This window comes from Plecotus auritus, assembly GCF_963455305.1.
Source record: "Plecotus auritus genome assembly, chromosome: 2".
NCBI classification, from domain to species: Eukaryota; Metazoa; Chordata; class Mammalia; order Chiroptera; family Vespertilionidae; genus Plecotus; species Plecotus auritus.
Window position 1 is genome coordinate 13,289,739 of NC_137771.1, and position 15,184 is coordinate 13,304,922.

General features: G+C 54.6%; 2 protein-coding genes across 3 annotated transcripts in view; one reads left to right on the forward strand and one right to left on the reverse strand.

The window, feature by feature from the left end:
- Positions 1 to 503: 503 nt before the first annotated feature.
- Positions 504 to 8,520, forward strand: LDLRAD2 (low density lipoprotein receptor class A domain containing 2; the record flags this gene model as incomplete). Its single annotated transcript, XM_080657096.1, is given in 8 exon segments — positions 504 to 543; positions 546 to 584; positions 2,648 to 2,785; positions 2,788 to 2,837; positions 2,839 to 3,085; positions 3,668 to 3,799; positions 8,024 to 8,133; positions 8,476 to 8,520. Coding segments are annotated over 8 exon segments (801 nt in total).
- Positions 7,126 to 15,184, reverse strand: part of HSPG2 (heparan sulfate proteoglycan 2) — a gene marked incomplete at its 5' end in the record, with an annotated part of 102,186 nt that continues 94,127 nt past the window's right edge. For both annotated transcript variants that reach the window (XM_080655376.1, XM_080655377.1), the window contains 12 exons: positions 7,126 to 9,679; positions 9,793 to 9,896; positions 10,216 to 10,299; positions 10,480 to 10,550; positions 10,662 to 10,740; positions 10,820 to 10,895; positions 12,578 to 12,634; positions 12,726 to 12,848; positions 12,943 to 13,114; positions 13,456 to 13,700; positions 13,978 to 14,199; positions 14,595 to 14,693. In XM_080655376.1, coding sequence (XP_080511502.1) covers positions 9,507 to 9,679; positions 9,793 to 9,896; positions 10,216 to 10,299; positions 10,480 to 10,550; positions 10,662 to 10,740; positions 10,820 to 10,895; positions 12,578 to 12,634; positions 12,726 to 12,848; positions 12,943 to 13,114; positions 13,456 to 13,700; positions 13,978 to 14,199; positions 14,595 to 14,693 — 1,505 coding nt within the window. In that variant the 3' untranslated portion in view covers positions 7,126 to 9,506. The remainder of the gene's footprint in view (positions 9,680 to 9,792; positions 9,897 to 10,215; positions 10,300 to 10,479; positions 10,551 to 10,661; positions 10,741 to 10,819; positions 10,896 to 12,577; positions 12,635 to 12,725; positions 12,849 to 12,942; positions 13,115 to 13,455; positions 13,701 to 13,977; positions 14,200 to 14,594; positions 14,694 to 15,184) is intronic.

A 15,184-nucleotide genomic window follows, 5' to 3' on the forward strand; every position in this document is an offset into this window, starting at 1 on the left:
TGGGAATGATGTTATTAATATCCAAATGGCCCTTGGCAGAAAAAAGGTTTCCCACCCCTGCTCTAGGCCCTCAAAGAATTTCCTTTGGTGTCCTGGGCCTCTCTTAAGCTCGGTCCCTGCGGTGCCAACTCATCCAGGAAGGCAGCAGCATTCTGGGGCTGTGGGTCCCCCTCCCAGAAGCCCTGTGGCTGACCAGGATCTAAGTTTCCTGGTTCCTGTCTGACGGGGTGAGCAGACATTCTCCCAGCCTTCTCACCCCACGCCCCAGCCCCAGCCCCAAATCTCCATGACAACCCTAGACACAATCCTGATGTGAAGGAGAATCTAGAATGAAGAGCACAAAGATCACTGTGAAGAGGAGCTGGCAGACTTGGCTCTCCTTGCCCCTTGTATCCTGCCAGCCTCCCCACTGGCCTGACCAGGCCCCCAAACCCTGTTTTCCCCAAAGACCCCAAACCAAAGATTCTGCAGGTTTGCCCTGTTGCTGGGCAAGGCAGGGCTGGATGGAAGCCCATCTTCTGCAGCTCCCTGCAAGGCTGCTCCTGCTGGGGCAGCCACCCTGACTGTGTCTGCTCTGGAGACAGGTGAATACAAAGGGACTTGGCTGGGCTGGGCAGGAGATTCAGGCCCCACCACCCTTAGAGAATGTTTCCCCAATCAGTACTCACCCCTGGAGTGGGGGAGGCTGGGAAGCCCTGTGCCTGGTCTTGCCTGTCACTCCCAAGTCTACCCAAGCCCCTCTGGAAGACTGGAGCTCCAAGTCACTGGGAAGCAGAGGTCTGGGGTGGACGTGACAGCCCTCAGGTCTGGCCGTGGAGTCAGACAACCCTGCATTCACAAACTCGCTCTGCCTCTACCTGCATTTCTACCATTGAGATCATTGTTTCAACTCTCTAAGTCTCAGGTTCTTCAGAAGTAAAATGGGAATCATAGTAGACCCTTGCCCCTTAAGAGAATTGATTATCATGCATTAAGGATGAGATAAACCATGCAAGACACTTAGGCAGCCTGGCCCATAGAAAGTGTTCAATTCACCAACTCTACATCTCATTCCCCACACCAGCATGTTGCGCCCTGATGGCTGAGGTTAAATCAGGGTTCTTTTTTCTTTTTCCTAATATATTTTTATTGATTTGAGAGAGGATGGGAGAGGGAGAGAGAGGATAAGAAACATCAATGGCCCTAGCTAGTTTGGCTCAGTGGATAGAGGTCAGCCTGCAAACTGGAGGGTCCTGGGTTCGATTCCGGTCAAGGGCACATGCCCAGGTTGTGGGCTCCATCCCCAGTATGAGGCAAGCAGGAGGCAGCCAATCAATGATTCTCATCATTGATGTTTCGATCTCTCTCTCTCTCCCTTCCTCTCTGAAATCAATAAAAATATATTAAATAAAAAGAAACATCAATGATGAGAATCATTGATTAGTGGCCTCCTGTATGTCCCTACTGAGGATCGAGCCAGCAACCCAGGGCATGTTTTGCCCTTGACCGGAATTGAGTCTGGGACCCTTCAGTCCGTAGGCTGACGCTCTATCCACTGAGCAAACCGGCTAGGGCAGATCAGAGTTCTTTTTGCAAGGAGAGGGAACGGCTGTGAGGTGGGCAAGTACCCAATTGTGTCTACCTCATCCTTAAGGCAGCAATGACAGCTTGCATGCTATCACACTCATTAAATGCCAGGCACTGTCTGAAGCACCGAGCACGTTCATGTCCACAGTCCCTTAGTTTCAACTCCAAAATGCAAAAGCTTTTAAAACCAAAATTTGTTCTTAACTAATTTACTGGCAACACCTGATCTGAACTGACAGGAGGCTTCATTTGTCTTGCTCAGGGTAAATGTTCTTACAATTGCTCTAGAAAATGATCATGGAGGACCGTATATACTACACAGCATGGGCCAAAAGTAGGTTTACAATTGCTTGTATGGAAAATAATGTAATAGCCTGGCCAGGTAGCTCATTTGGTTAGACTCTAACTGTTAGAGCGTCGTCCCATTATGCCAAGGTTGCAGGTTCAGGGCACATACAAGAATCAACCAAAGAATGCATAAATAAACAGAACAACAAATCAATATTTCTCTCTCTCTAAAAATCAATCAATAAAAATTTAAAAAATACAATAATGAATAAATAATGCAGCTGTAAACCTACTTTTGTCCCACCCTGTAAATACATCATATTCTCTTTCTAAAATCTGGAACATTCTGAAACATATTCGAGGATTTTTGAATAAGAGATTGAGGGCGTAAATTAAATTATTTAATCCTCACAAAAATTCTGAGATTGGCCGAAACCAGTTTGGCTCAGTGGATAGAGCGTCGGCCTGCGGACTGAAAGGTCCCAGGTTCGATTCCGGTCAAGGGCACGTACCTTGGTTGCGGGCACATCCCCAGTAGGAGGTGTGCAGGAGGCAGCTGATCGATGTTTCTCTCTCATCGATGTTTCTAACTCTCTATCCCTCTCCCTTCCTCTCTGTAAAAAATCAATAAAATATATTTAAAAAAAAAATTCTGAGATTGCTTGCTCATCCTCCCCATTTTACCAATGAGGAAACTGAGGCTCAGAGAGGGTGAGTGACTTACTTGGGGTCACACAGTGAGCAGGAGGCAGACCAGGCCGCGTAGTTCCAGAGCCCGTGCTTTTCTCTGCAGCCGACCTGGTGGACCTCTGGGGGCAGACCTGGCAGGGGGACGAGCTGCTGCTGCGCTCGCACTCGCACTCTGCGTCGCGGAGGTTCTACTTCGTGGCCCAGGACACCTACGGCGGGCTTCGGCTGCGTGCAGCGGCCCCCGCAACAGGATCCGCTTCCAGTTCCGCTTCTTCCTGGTCTACAGCCTGGCATCCCAGGAGCCCAAGGCTTCCTTCCACCTCAGCATCGTTGCATTTGTCGGACACCTGCGCCCCTGGCTCCTACCTGCAGTTCTACGAGGGTCCGCCAGGAGCGCCCTGGCCCCGGGGCACCCCTCTCTGCGGCCTGACCATCCCTGCCCCGGTGAGGTCCACCAGGGAGTTCCTTGGCCTGCGCCTGGTCACCAGAGGTCGCCAGCCCCGCGTGGACTTCGTGGGAGAAGTCACCTCTTACCGTTTGGGTGGGTTAGGGCTGTTGGCCAGGACGGGGCCTCCAAGCTAGGGTGACTGCGGCCCTGGGGCTACCAATAGGGCACTGGGAGCACTAGAAGACGGAGGGGATTGGGTCCTAAGAGAAGGAAGGAGGTGGTGAGAGGTGGCGGGTTGGGCGTGGTCACGGCAAGGGACATTCCAGACCCAAAGAGCTAACCCCATCCACCTGGCTTCCATGGCTGCCTATACCACACACACACTCCCACACACAGCCGCACACTCACACCCACTCACTCACACTGTACACGTACACAACTCACACCTCATACACATCAACTCCACACCTTGTACACCACACTGCCATCCACAACCCACACACCTCACACACATGGAATTCACATCACACACCTCATACACTCACAGTACCACCTTGCACACTTCCCCACAACTCACACTCATGTTCTGTCTCTCAGCAGAGGGGCCTAGTTAGGACTCTCCAGTCTGCATGCACATGGCAACAGCCTCCCACATTCCTTCACTAGAGGACCACCCGTCCTGCTTTTTATGGACTGGCCCAAGTTCCTCATAACATGCCTTCTCTTTGACCCCAGGCTCCTGTGGTCCCTATTTCCGCTGTCGGAATGGCAGGTACATGCCCCTGAGTCTGGCATGCCATCTCTGGGGCATGGACAACCGTGGCGACGGCAGTGACCAGGCTTCCTGGCCACCAGCCAACTGCAGAGGTCAGTGATGGGGAGCAGCTTGGGCCTGCTGAGCGGCTAGGAGGGAAGCTGGGGCTCAGCTCCCCTTCCCCAGGGCAGGGCCTCGGTGGGGAGGCCGGAGGCAGGGGCATGGCAGAAGAGAATAAGGGGAAGCACAATAGTGGGGAATCGCTTTAGAAAAATTGTGCACCCAGCCTACAGAGTACCTGAGTATCCGAGCAAGTTAGAGCCAGAATGACATGAGAGATTATCTAATCCAGCTGCTTTCAAATATTTTTTAAAGAAAAAAAAATGTTTTTTAAATTGACTTCAGAGAGGAAGCAAGAGGGAGAGATAGAAACGTCAATGATGAGAGAGAATCATTGATTGGCTGCCTCCTGCACGCCCAGTCCTGGGGATGGAGCCCACAACCTGGGCATATGCCCTGACCAGGAATTGAACTGTGATCTCTTGGTTCAGTGGTCGGCAAACTGCGGCTCGCGAGCCACATGCGGCTCTTTGGCCCCTTGAGTGTGGCTCTTCCACAAAATACCACGGCCTGGGTGAGTCTATTTTGAAGAAGTGGCGTTAGAAGAAGTTTAAGTTTAAAAAATTTGGCTCTCAAAAGAAATTTCAATCGTTGTGCTGTTGATATTTGGCTCTGTTGACTAATGAGTTTGCCAACCACTGCACTGGTTCATAGGTCGATGCTCAACCACTGAGCCATACCGGCCGGGCTCAAATAATACTTTAGTGCTGGAAGCTCTTCTGGGACTTTGCACAGAGGCCCAAGACATTGAAGGGAGAGATGCTCTGTTTAAGTGGACATGAGGGGCCCCATGTCTCACTGAGGAACCTGACTTTGACTCTCAAGACTTTCTTTCTTCCTTTCTGTCCTTCTTTAAATTTTTTATTGATTTCAGAGAGGGAGGGAGAGGGAGAGAGAGATAGAAACATCGATGAGAGAGAAACATTATCCATCTTGGCTGCCTCCTGCACACCCCACACTGGGGACTGAGCCCGCAACCCAGCCACGTGCCCTTGACTGGAACCGAACCCGGGACCCTTCAGTCCACCAGCCAATGCTCTATCCACTGAGCCAAACCAGCCAGGGCTCTTTCTTTCTTTCTTTCTTTTTTTTTTTTTTAAGATTTACTTTGAAAACCATGGATCCAGTCTGACATACATTTCACAGATGGGGAAACAAGCCTAGGGAGGAGGGATGACTAGACGTGCAGTCATAGTCACGACATAACCAGGAATGAGCTCTGAGTACGGGGAGTCCAGGTCACCCAGGAATATCCTTCTGAGAATCTGGAGATGCCCCCTGCCCCCGACAGGGCTGGCATACACTGCTGAACAGGTGGTTTACTACAAAAAAGCAGCTGGCTGAGTGAAATTCAGCTTCCCAGGGCCCCGCACACTTCCCTCCTCAGTCACCTTGGCAGGTTCCTCGCTACTGCCCTGTGGCACTGTGCTTTGTGCCATCAGGCCCAGTCCCTATATCTGCTCCTCTTCCATGCTCCAGGCTCATTCCCTCAGTGGTCTCCTTCATAATGCACCCCAGCTGGAATGTCTTTGAACTCTAGTTATAGAACCACCTCCCTGATCATCTCCGTGTGGGTGTGTAGGTGGCATCTCAAACGTAACTTGGCCCAAAACTGAACTCCTGATCCACAGCTGTTGTGTGACTCTTTTTTAAATATGTATTTTTATTGATTTCAGAGAGGGAGGGAAAGGGAGAGGGAGATAGAAACATCAATGACAGAGAATCATTGATCGGCTGCCTCCTGCATGCCCCACACTGGGGATCAAGCCCACAATCCGGGCATGTGCCCTTGACTGGAATCGAATCTGGGACCCTTCAGTCTGCAGCTCGATGCTCTATCCACTGAGCCAAACCAGCTAGGGCTGTCGTGTGACTCTTTATTCCTTTTTGCAGCTCATAGCCAAGCCATCCACATCAACTTGTCTGATGTTTTTCTCACCATAAGACTGGAGTTAGGGGTTATTAGGAGAAAGACTACAGAGGTCAAGTGTCATTTTCATTATATCAAAGGTACACACCACCAACCTGATTCATGACTGTGGATATTGGCCTTGAACCTGGTTGAGGTCGTGTTTGTCAGGTTTCTCCACTGTTCCTCTTTCTGCCTCCTCTTTCCATGCTGTCCTATTGGGGAGGAAGCACTAGGCACAGCTGACAGAGGGAGTGGGGAGTTACGCTCTCTGACCAGAGGAGCCATCTAAGACACTCCATCAGTCATGCCACTGCCACGCACAGAACCCGCCATGCTCCTCACTCAAAGACAAAGCAAAGCCTCCCAGGGGCCCACCTGCCCTCCTGCTCCCTCAGCTCCTCCACACGGTCCCGGGCGACTCCTTCTACACTTGTCTCGTCCCGCCTCTGGTCTCAAGACTAGCTCTCCCTGCCGAAACCGGTTTGGCTCAGTGGATAGAGCGTCGGCCTGCGGACTGAAGGGTCCCGGGTTCGATTCCGGTCAAGGGCATGTACCTTGGTTGCGGGCACATCCCCAGTGGGAGGTGTGCAGGAGGCAGCTGATCGATGTTTCTCTCTCATTGATGTTTCTAGCTCTCTATCCCTCTCCCTTCCTCTCTGTAAAATATCAATAAAACATATTAAAAAAAAAAAAAAAAGACTAGCTCTCCCGCCCAGCCGCAGTGGCTCAGTGGTTGAGCGTTGACCTACGAACCAGGAGGTTATGATTGGGTTCCCGGTCAGGGCACATGCATGGGTTGCAGGCTCGATCCCCAGTGACAGCCAATCAATGATTCCTTCTCATCATTGGTGTTTCTATCTCTCTCTCCCTCCCTCTCCCTTCCTCTCTGAAATAAAATTAAAAAAGAAAAAATTTGCTCTCTCCTCTGCCTGAAAGGTGTTTCCCCAGAGATTTTCATGCTCATTCCTTTGCCTCCTACATGGCTCTTCTTAACCCTCACTCTCTCCTGACCCCTTAATTTAAAAAAAGCCACGCCGTGTCCATGGACAGGTGAGTGGATAAACAAAATGTGATGTGGCCACACAATGGGATATTATTCAGCCCTAGAAAGGAAATTTCAACAAGTATGAAACCTTGAAGACACGCTGCTAACTGAAATAAGCTAACCAGAAAAGGATAAATGCCCTATGATTCCACTTCTACGAGACACCTAGCGTAGTCAAATTCAGAGACTGAAAGTAGAATGGTGGTTGCCAAGGGCCGGGGGGAGAGAGAATAGGGAATTAGTATCGAATGGGGACAGAGTTTTAGTCTTGCGAGATGAAGAGTTCTGGAGATGGATGGTGGTGATGGTTGCACAGCAATGTGAATGTGCTGAAAACCACTCAACGGTACACTTACAATTGGTTAACGGTTTATTGTGGTATACTTCACAATTTTAAAAAGCAGCCCCGCTCCTAGCCAACATGCCTGTCCCTTTCCTCTGCTTAATATTCTCTCCATTTGACATAATTACTTTTGTGTCTTCTCACACTGAACTGCCACTTCCATGAAGACATTTTTGTCTATTTTGCTCACTGTTGTATGCCCAGTCCCGAGGGCACAGCAGTAGACGCTCGAGAAATGAGTCAAGTGAGAGGAAGAATGAACCTCCATGCCTCAGCTTCCTTATCTGTAAAGTGGGGTGATAAACCTAACTTTCCAGAGTTGTTACAAACTTTAAGTGCAACGACATAGGTAAAGGGCCCAGTACTGAGCAGTGTTTGGTGCACAGAGAACACTGAATACGTGCACATCCTCCTTCCTGAGAAGTAGCTCCATTCATAAACTCCAGGCCCTGGAGCTAGACTGCATGAGTTCGAGTCCTCCCCTATCACTCCAGCTGTGCGACCTGGGCAAATGACTTAGCCGCCCTTCTATACAATGGAAATAGTAATTGTAACAAACAGAGGTTTGGAAAGGATTAAAGGAGACATAGTCATGCCTTAGAGGCCCAGTTCTGTGTTAGCTCTGTTATTTCCCACTCAGGTCCCTCTCTGATGCCCAGCCAGGAGGGGAGTACAGAGGCTGGCACCTCCAGGCCCCAGACTGTCTCCCCAGCTCCCGGGTCAGTAGGCCCCCTCTGGAGTGCAGCTGGGAGCAGTCCCCCAGCAGGAACAGGATGCAGCTGCGGAAGGTAGATGGACTTGTTACCACCTGCTCCCACTCCTCCCACCAAGATCATACTGGTCCCTCTCCAGGTGTTGGGAACCGGGGGAGCAGGCCGGGGCTGAGACCTGAGTGGACTCTCCCTTTCTTCCTGCAGGTCCCCGGCTACAGAAGGTGGCACTGGCCTCTTCGCTGCTCCTGGCCTCTGCTGGCCTCCTCATTAGCCTCCTCTGGTGCTGTTGCTCCTCCAGCCAGCTGGCCCAGAGGGCTGGTGCCTGTGGCCTCTGCTTTAGCTGCACCATCTGTCACACATGTCCTGGCCAGGTGGCCCCCGGTGGACTGCAGCCGAGTGGGACAGCCTTCCAGGGTTAGGGAGGCCATGCATAGAGAGGCTGTGGCTTCAGAGGACGGACAGTGGGCTCTGGGGTCGGACAGACCCTGGGTTCTGTCCTCACCCCCCAGAGGACTGTCTGGGGCCACAGGAGGTAACCGGCCCCATAGCTCGTGTGGTGGCTGGCACTCTGCTGGATCAGTGAAGGGCAGGACCTCCATGCCCAGGGCAGGGAGCAGGGGTCTCGCTCACCTAAAGCTTCCCTGATTCACCCCCAGACCTCACCTGCCCTGTGTTGCCCCACCCTCAAGTTCCACAAGTGAAGCCCTAGTCAAAGACACAGGGGACCGCCCTGGCGGGGATAGCACCGTTTATTAAGAAAAATCAAGACAAAGACCACAGGAGGGTCCCTTCTGGACACAGAGGCCAGGCGTCCTGACCCAACATCTGGGGAGCTACTGGTGGGGAGTGTGCTTGCCCCCAGTTGGGCCCTCAGGTTCCCACAGATGGGGCAGGGGTGTCATGGCCCCTTCCTGTCCCTCCGTCATGAGTCCTGGCTTCCCCCACCTAAGGCACTTGATCTTTCCAACCAGCACCCCCTCCCCCCCATATCCCTTGGGCCTTCACTTCCAGATCAGTGGGGGGATGTGGCGGGGCCCTCTCAGTGCTGGGCTCGGCCTGCAGCAGCTCCTGGTAGGAGCTGGGGTGGTTTCCCTTGTAGCCCCTGAGGGCGGGGGCCCTGGAGTAGGTGTTGGGTGGGGGGATGCAGACCCGCTGGTCAGGCAGAGGTGAAGGTGGAGGGGGGCTGGGACATGGTCTAACAGGGTGGGGGCTGCCTGACCAGGGGTGAGCTGCCTTTTGCTCCACAGTTGGCACTAAAGAGCTTTGCTACCCAGAGGTGGGTGGCAAAGGCCATTGCGACGCCCTCTGCTCCTAGTGGCTGGTGAGGACCCAGGCTGTACGCCATGGTTGGCTCTTGTAGGGACACGGGCTGCAGACACGGGTGGCCCGGCTCTGCCGCGGGGCTCTGCCATGGGGGCACTTCTGAGGCCACTCAGCCACCATGCCTGCCCCTCTGAGGCACCTGCTCCCATCCAGCCTGCCCTGTTCCCCAGCCTGCGGCTTTGCCCAGGTGTGTTTGGGTGGGGGGTGGCATGCCCACCCTCCAGTCCAGCCCAGGGCGGTAGCAGCAAAGCGTGGCATCGCCTCAGTTTCTTACAAAATATTCATAATAATAATATTAATAATAACAGACTCGACGATGTGGGGCTGGGGCGCTGCCCAGGAGTCCTTGCGGGCAGGCAGCTGCCTACGAGGGGCAGGGCCGCGTATTGGCCCCCTCCTGAGTGCTGTGCTGCAGGTCCAGGGGCTGTGGGGGAGGGGCGCCCGGCCCCGCCGAGTGCAGCACCAGGTTCCTGAGACAGCCCATAATGCCTGAGGAGAACCTGCCCCCGGTCAGTGTGGCCACGTCGGGGGCTCCGCCTGTGGGGGGAGAGGACAGGACCTGTCAGCTCCAGGGGCCCCAGAGGAGAGGGAGGCGTGTGCTGGACTCTGCAGGAGCCCTTCTTGCACCGAGGCCCCTGCCCAGGACTCACCGACATAGATGCTGCTCTTGGTGTTGACTGCCACATTCGGGCCTGGGGACTGGCCGCTGACCAGCTCCTCACCGTCCACCTGGATGGAGCCCCTCTGGCCCTCTCTGTGGGGGCGAGACTGGGTCAGACCCTTCACCACCAGGCCTCTGTGCTTCCTGACCTAAGAGCCCCTCCCATTTCCACACACTCGAGAAGTCTGCATCTGGAGTCCTTCCTTCCCCACCCCCAGATAAGAGATCTGCACCCCCCAGCTTCCTAGCACCCACCCAGGTTTCACCCACCTGTAGGTGCTTACCCGCCCCCCCCCCAATGGAGTTCTGTCCTGCCCTGAAGTCTGTGCGTCAAGTGGTCTCCCCAGAGCCCACCGCCTGCCTCCCCAAGCGTGGTGGGGCCCCTTCCCTAGTGTCGGGTGGGCTCCCTTACCGCAGGGCCGTCACCCGATGCCACTCGCCGTCATTGATGGGGTCCTCAGAGACAAGGCGGGCTTCCCCGCTGCCCAGCTGGTAGCTGCGGTCACACAGGCCCAGGGAGGGTGAGGTGGGCAGGACAGGAGGGGGTGTGGGAGGGTGGGGGTGGGACACTGGGAGCTGCAGCTCCTTGTGGGAAGAGCCATGGGCTGAGCAGACGGGAAGCTACGGGGGCGGGGGGAGGGGTAGGAGGGAGAGCCAGGGAAGGGAGAGGACCCACCTGAAGACAAGGTGCCCATCCTGAAGCCCGAGACTGATGAAGTCCTTCCCTTGGCTGGCCTTTCCTGCCTCCTGCCAGGGAAGCACAGGGTGTCTGGGGTCCCCAGCCTGGAGAGCTGAGGCCCCTGACGGGATGGCCTCTGCCTTTTTCTTTCCCACTGCCTGCTGGACGCCCACACTCACCATGCCCTGCCAGAGCAGGAGGCCGCTGGCTGTGCTGGTCCGAACTTCCAGCTGGATGGTCTCAGGCACCCTGGGAAGGCTGGAGGCGGGGGGGTGGGTAGGTGAGGGGGCAGAAGTCCCAGGTTCCCACTCCCCTCCCCGGGCTCACAGGCTCTCACCTCCTGGGGAAGACGTAGCTGGGGAGGGCTAGGAAGCCACCATCGTCGAAATAGGCTCCGTACTGTCCTGGGGCATCTGCGGGAGGAAAGGGGGATATGAGACAGCTGCTCACCTGCTCGGAGTGTCCACCTGGCATCGGGTCCTCGGACCCTACCTCCACCCCGTCACGTAGGACCAGGGGGCTCTGAACCTGCAGGCCCTGGAGACCCAGGGGGCCGTGGACAGAATTCAGGGGCCTGTGAACTTGGATAGAAAACGTGAGGGCTCTATGTTCACGCTCGTCTCACTGACGTTTAGCAGTTTCTTTAGTTAGGCACGGAGGCAGCCAAGGAAAGGAGCAGCAGGAGGACCCGTGGCTTCCTCGCCAGATTTCCTTTACGAATCGCAGTAGGTGCCAATATCTCCGAACCCTGTTTACGCTTATTGAACTGTGTCAGCTGTTAGGACCAGCACTGGATCTTGTTATTTAATGTGTTGATGAAGAAGCACATAGGTTACGATTGAGATAATTTAAAATATTTGATCATCTTATTTCAGTGTAATTGGTTTCCTATTTTTGTTCTTGTTGTTTTTAATACATTTTTATTGAATTCAGAGAGGGAGAGGGAGAGAGAGAGAGATAGAACATCAATGACGGGAGAGAATCACTGACCAGCTGCCTCCTGTACACGTCCTACTGGGGATCGAACTCCCAACCCGGGCATGCGCCCTGACTGGGAATAAAACCGTGACCTCCTGGTTCATAGGTTGACGCACAACTACTGAGCCATGCCAGCCAAGCTGCATTTTTTTTTTTAAACAGTTAAGAGGTCCATCCCTAGTTGCTAAGTCCTTGTCCTGGTTTTAGCTCTGAAAGTCCCACAGCTCAAGATACCCCTCAGCCCTGAGGAAACTGAGACAGTTGGTCATTTAAGTCCATGGCACCTGAAAGATCCAGAACCTTTGTGGTCCTTCCATCTCCCAGATGGGAAGCCAGGCTCAGGGGTAACTTTCCCAGGAAGTAGGAAGTCTGGATGGCAACCTGGACCTTTTGGCTTTAACATCCATACTGTGTGCACCTCCAACATCCCAGTCCTGCCTGCTTAGACCCATCCCACAGGCCAGCGCTGGCCCTTGTGGGCCTGGCAGCTGCAAGGGTTGGGGATACTTGGCCAGCCTCCACCAAATGATGAGGAGAACAGCTAACATTTAGCAAGCACCTACTATGTGCCAATCACTGTGCAGGGAGTTTCACATCCAGCTGTAAACATAATTTCATTTAACTGGATCCTTATAATAATCCCATGACTTACACATAATATTAATAAAAGCTAACATTATATATCCACCACGTACCAGGCATTGTTCTAAGCATTTTAAAGACATTAAGTAATTTTACTCTCACACAATATTTTATCCAAAGCCTTGTGGAAGGATGATACTTCTCTCCATGGTACACATGAGGAAACAGGCACAGAGGGTTTAAGCGACTCACTCCAAGGCTCTGACCCACGACACCACCACTATCTTAGTAGTGATAAAGACGATAATGCCTATAAAGCAGTTAGCACAGAGCCTGTGGATGTTCAATATGGTAGGACCCAGCTCTGGGTGGCTTCCTTCGCTCTTCTTTATTCTGTTTGTGCCCAGTGAGCCTCTCACATGGACCTGTTCTGTTTAGAGCCAGGATTAAAGGTGTGGGGTAACTGGGCAGGGAGCTGAGAGACCTGAATCCAATTACAAGACAAGTCCCCTCAGCTTCTCTGGAAAATACGCACCATTGCCTCCACTGCCTTCAAGATGCCAGTCGGATTCCGCGGTGCCATGTCTAGAGCCTGTGGAGAAAGGCAGGGTCCAGTCAGTGGGCACAGACGCTGTCCAGTCCCAGAGCTCCGAGAAAGGATGCAGAGAAGCTGGGGCAGTTACCTTGTTGGCAGCGTGGGCCAGAGAAGCCGGGGGGACAGAGGCAATGCGTGCCCTGGCAGGTGCCCCCATGCAGACAGGGCTCACGGAGCTGGCAGGGGTTCTCCTCATGCTCACAGAGGTCTCCTGCGGGTCATGGCAGAGGTGAGTGGCATGGGCTGGAGTTGCTGCTGACCACCCCAGGCCCCTCCCTCTCCCAGGGCGTGGGCAGCTCACACACCTTTGAAGCCATCTCGACAGAGACACTGAAACTCAAACTCGCCAGCAGGAAAGCACGTGGCGCCGTTCTGGCATGGCTGGCGCTCACACGGGGAGCTGTCATAGCACTGCCCGACGCCCCGGCTGCCCAGGAAGCTGTAGGTGAGGTCTAGCCGCTTTCCGTTCACTGACACCTGTGGGCACAGGGACACGGAAGGACTCAGGCCTCACAGGAGGTGGGGCATTGGCATACCACCAGAGAGAATGCTACAGTAGAGGTAGCTGGGAACCCAAGCTGGAATTTGTAGGGTAGGGAAGGGAGAGACAGGAGCACCTACTATGTGCCACCAACATCCATCAGTACAGTCAATCCTCAGTACAACCCTTCAAATTAGGTGTAATTACCCCATTTTACAGAGGAGGAAACTGAGGCTCACAGGTGAAGTTTCTGCTCCCACGGGCCTTCAGCTAGCTGCAGGTAGGGGAGTCTAATTTTCACCCCTCCCCTCCTTGTCCTCTGGAAGCTGCTCCTCACCTCACCCAGGCAGCCACGGAAGGGAGTGCTGATGTTGGTGGCTGGGGACAGCTGCACCGAGGGCTCCACACCACCGAGGTAGAGGAGGGTGTGCAGGTTGAGGCCTTGGCTCTTGCCCGGGGAGGAGCGCAGCACAGGGCGTCCACCGTCCACCCGCAGGCTGCCGTCCTTGTTGAGGCGCTCGGCAGACACACGGTGCCAGCGGCCCAGGGCCAGTGGCTCTGTGCTCCTCAGAACAGCCAGCCCTAGGGAGAATGCGGGAGGGCTGACACACGGATGGCCCCCTGCCCTGCCCACCCCACACAGGGACAGGGAACTCCCGTCAGCCTCCTGGTGTTCCACAGGAACCTGAAAGGTCTAGGGACTTGAAGTCACACACACAGAAGGAGTGTGAAGGAGCAGGGGACTCCAATGGGTCTGACTTCTGAATTCATTCCTCTGCGCCTCCTCGGGGCACAGGCAGCCCAGGGGGCACGGAGCTTGGCACCTAGAGCCCAGCTGCACTTGGTGGCCAGTGCTCACCTGACCCCAACTCGTAGCGGAACTCCAGGTGGCCACCAACCATCGCCAGGGACACGAAGTCCTCCACAGGCTCGCGCTTGCCCCCGCTGAACAGCAGGATTCCGTTGGGTGCCAGCGGCTTGAACTCAATGTCCAGGCGTAGCTCGTGGTGCATGTTGGTGAGGGCGGGCAGCACCAGATAGGAGCCGGTGCCCGACATGGAGGGCGTGGTCACGGTCACACCTGCAGCAGCCACAGCTCAGCCAGGGGCAGTGGGGACACCAGAGTCCCGGGAGGGGTCCGATTACTCAGCCTTACTCTGGGATCCCTGCGCACCTCACTCGCTAGTCCCAGAGGCGGGAGATCAGTGGGGCAATGGCTGTGGCTGCACAGGAACTCCTGGCCCACCCGGCATGCAGACCAGGCTGGAAGGATCCCTAATAAGATGGGCATCCCTTTGCGGGACTCTCACATAAGGGGGTGGGACTGGGCAGAAGCGTGGCCAGGTGACTTTGAAGCCCTCTGGCTCTGGCATCATTTTACCATTCTAGGGCCCATCATGGCCTCAGAGGGCCCCTGCCCAGCTTCCCCCATCCTTCCTGGGATGCCTGGGGGGTCTCAGGCTGGGCTCTACTCACCTTCCTCACACCTGGGCCCGGAGCGACCCAGGTGACAGCGGCAGTTGTAGCCTCGGCCATCGGGCCGGTTTACACAGGTAGCGTCGGGCCCACAGGCCTCTGGGGGACACACAGGCCACGAGAAGGACAGTGAGGGTATAGCCCTGATACCAAAGCCCTACCTATTGCATCCCAGGGGCCTCGGCTATCCAGGGCTTGGCCAGACTAAGGAGGGGGAATGGATTAGAGCAAGGGCCAGAGGAGGCTGGGCAGCGGGACAGCATAACGGGAAGTGAATGAGGACAGTTTGTCTGTGGTGTTCTTGAAAAGACTGTACCTGGATAATAGTATGGGGGCAGCTAATGGGGCGAGTGCCTTGGTAATGGATGGGAAGGTGGTAATTCCCTGGGTTGCACGGATGGGAGAGAGGTGAGTACTAGGCATCAGTAATGGGAGTAGGTACTTGGGTAGCAGAGATGGGAGGCAGAGTGAGTATTAGGTGGCAGTGATAGAGGTCAGTACCTAGGAGGAGTGGTAAGTACTTGGGTAAGAGTGAGAGTGTGTGGTAAGGACATGTAGCAGCTGGGGTACAGGTGGATATGAAGGGGCAC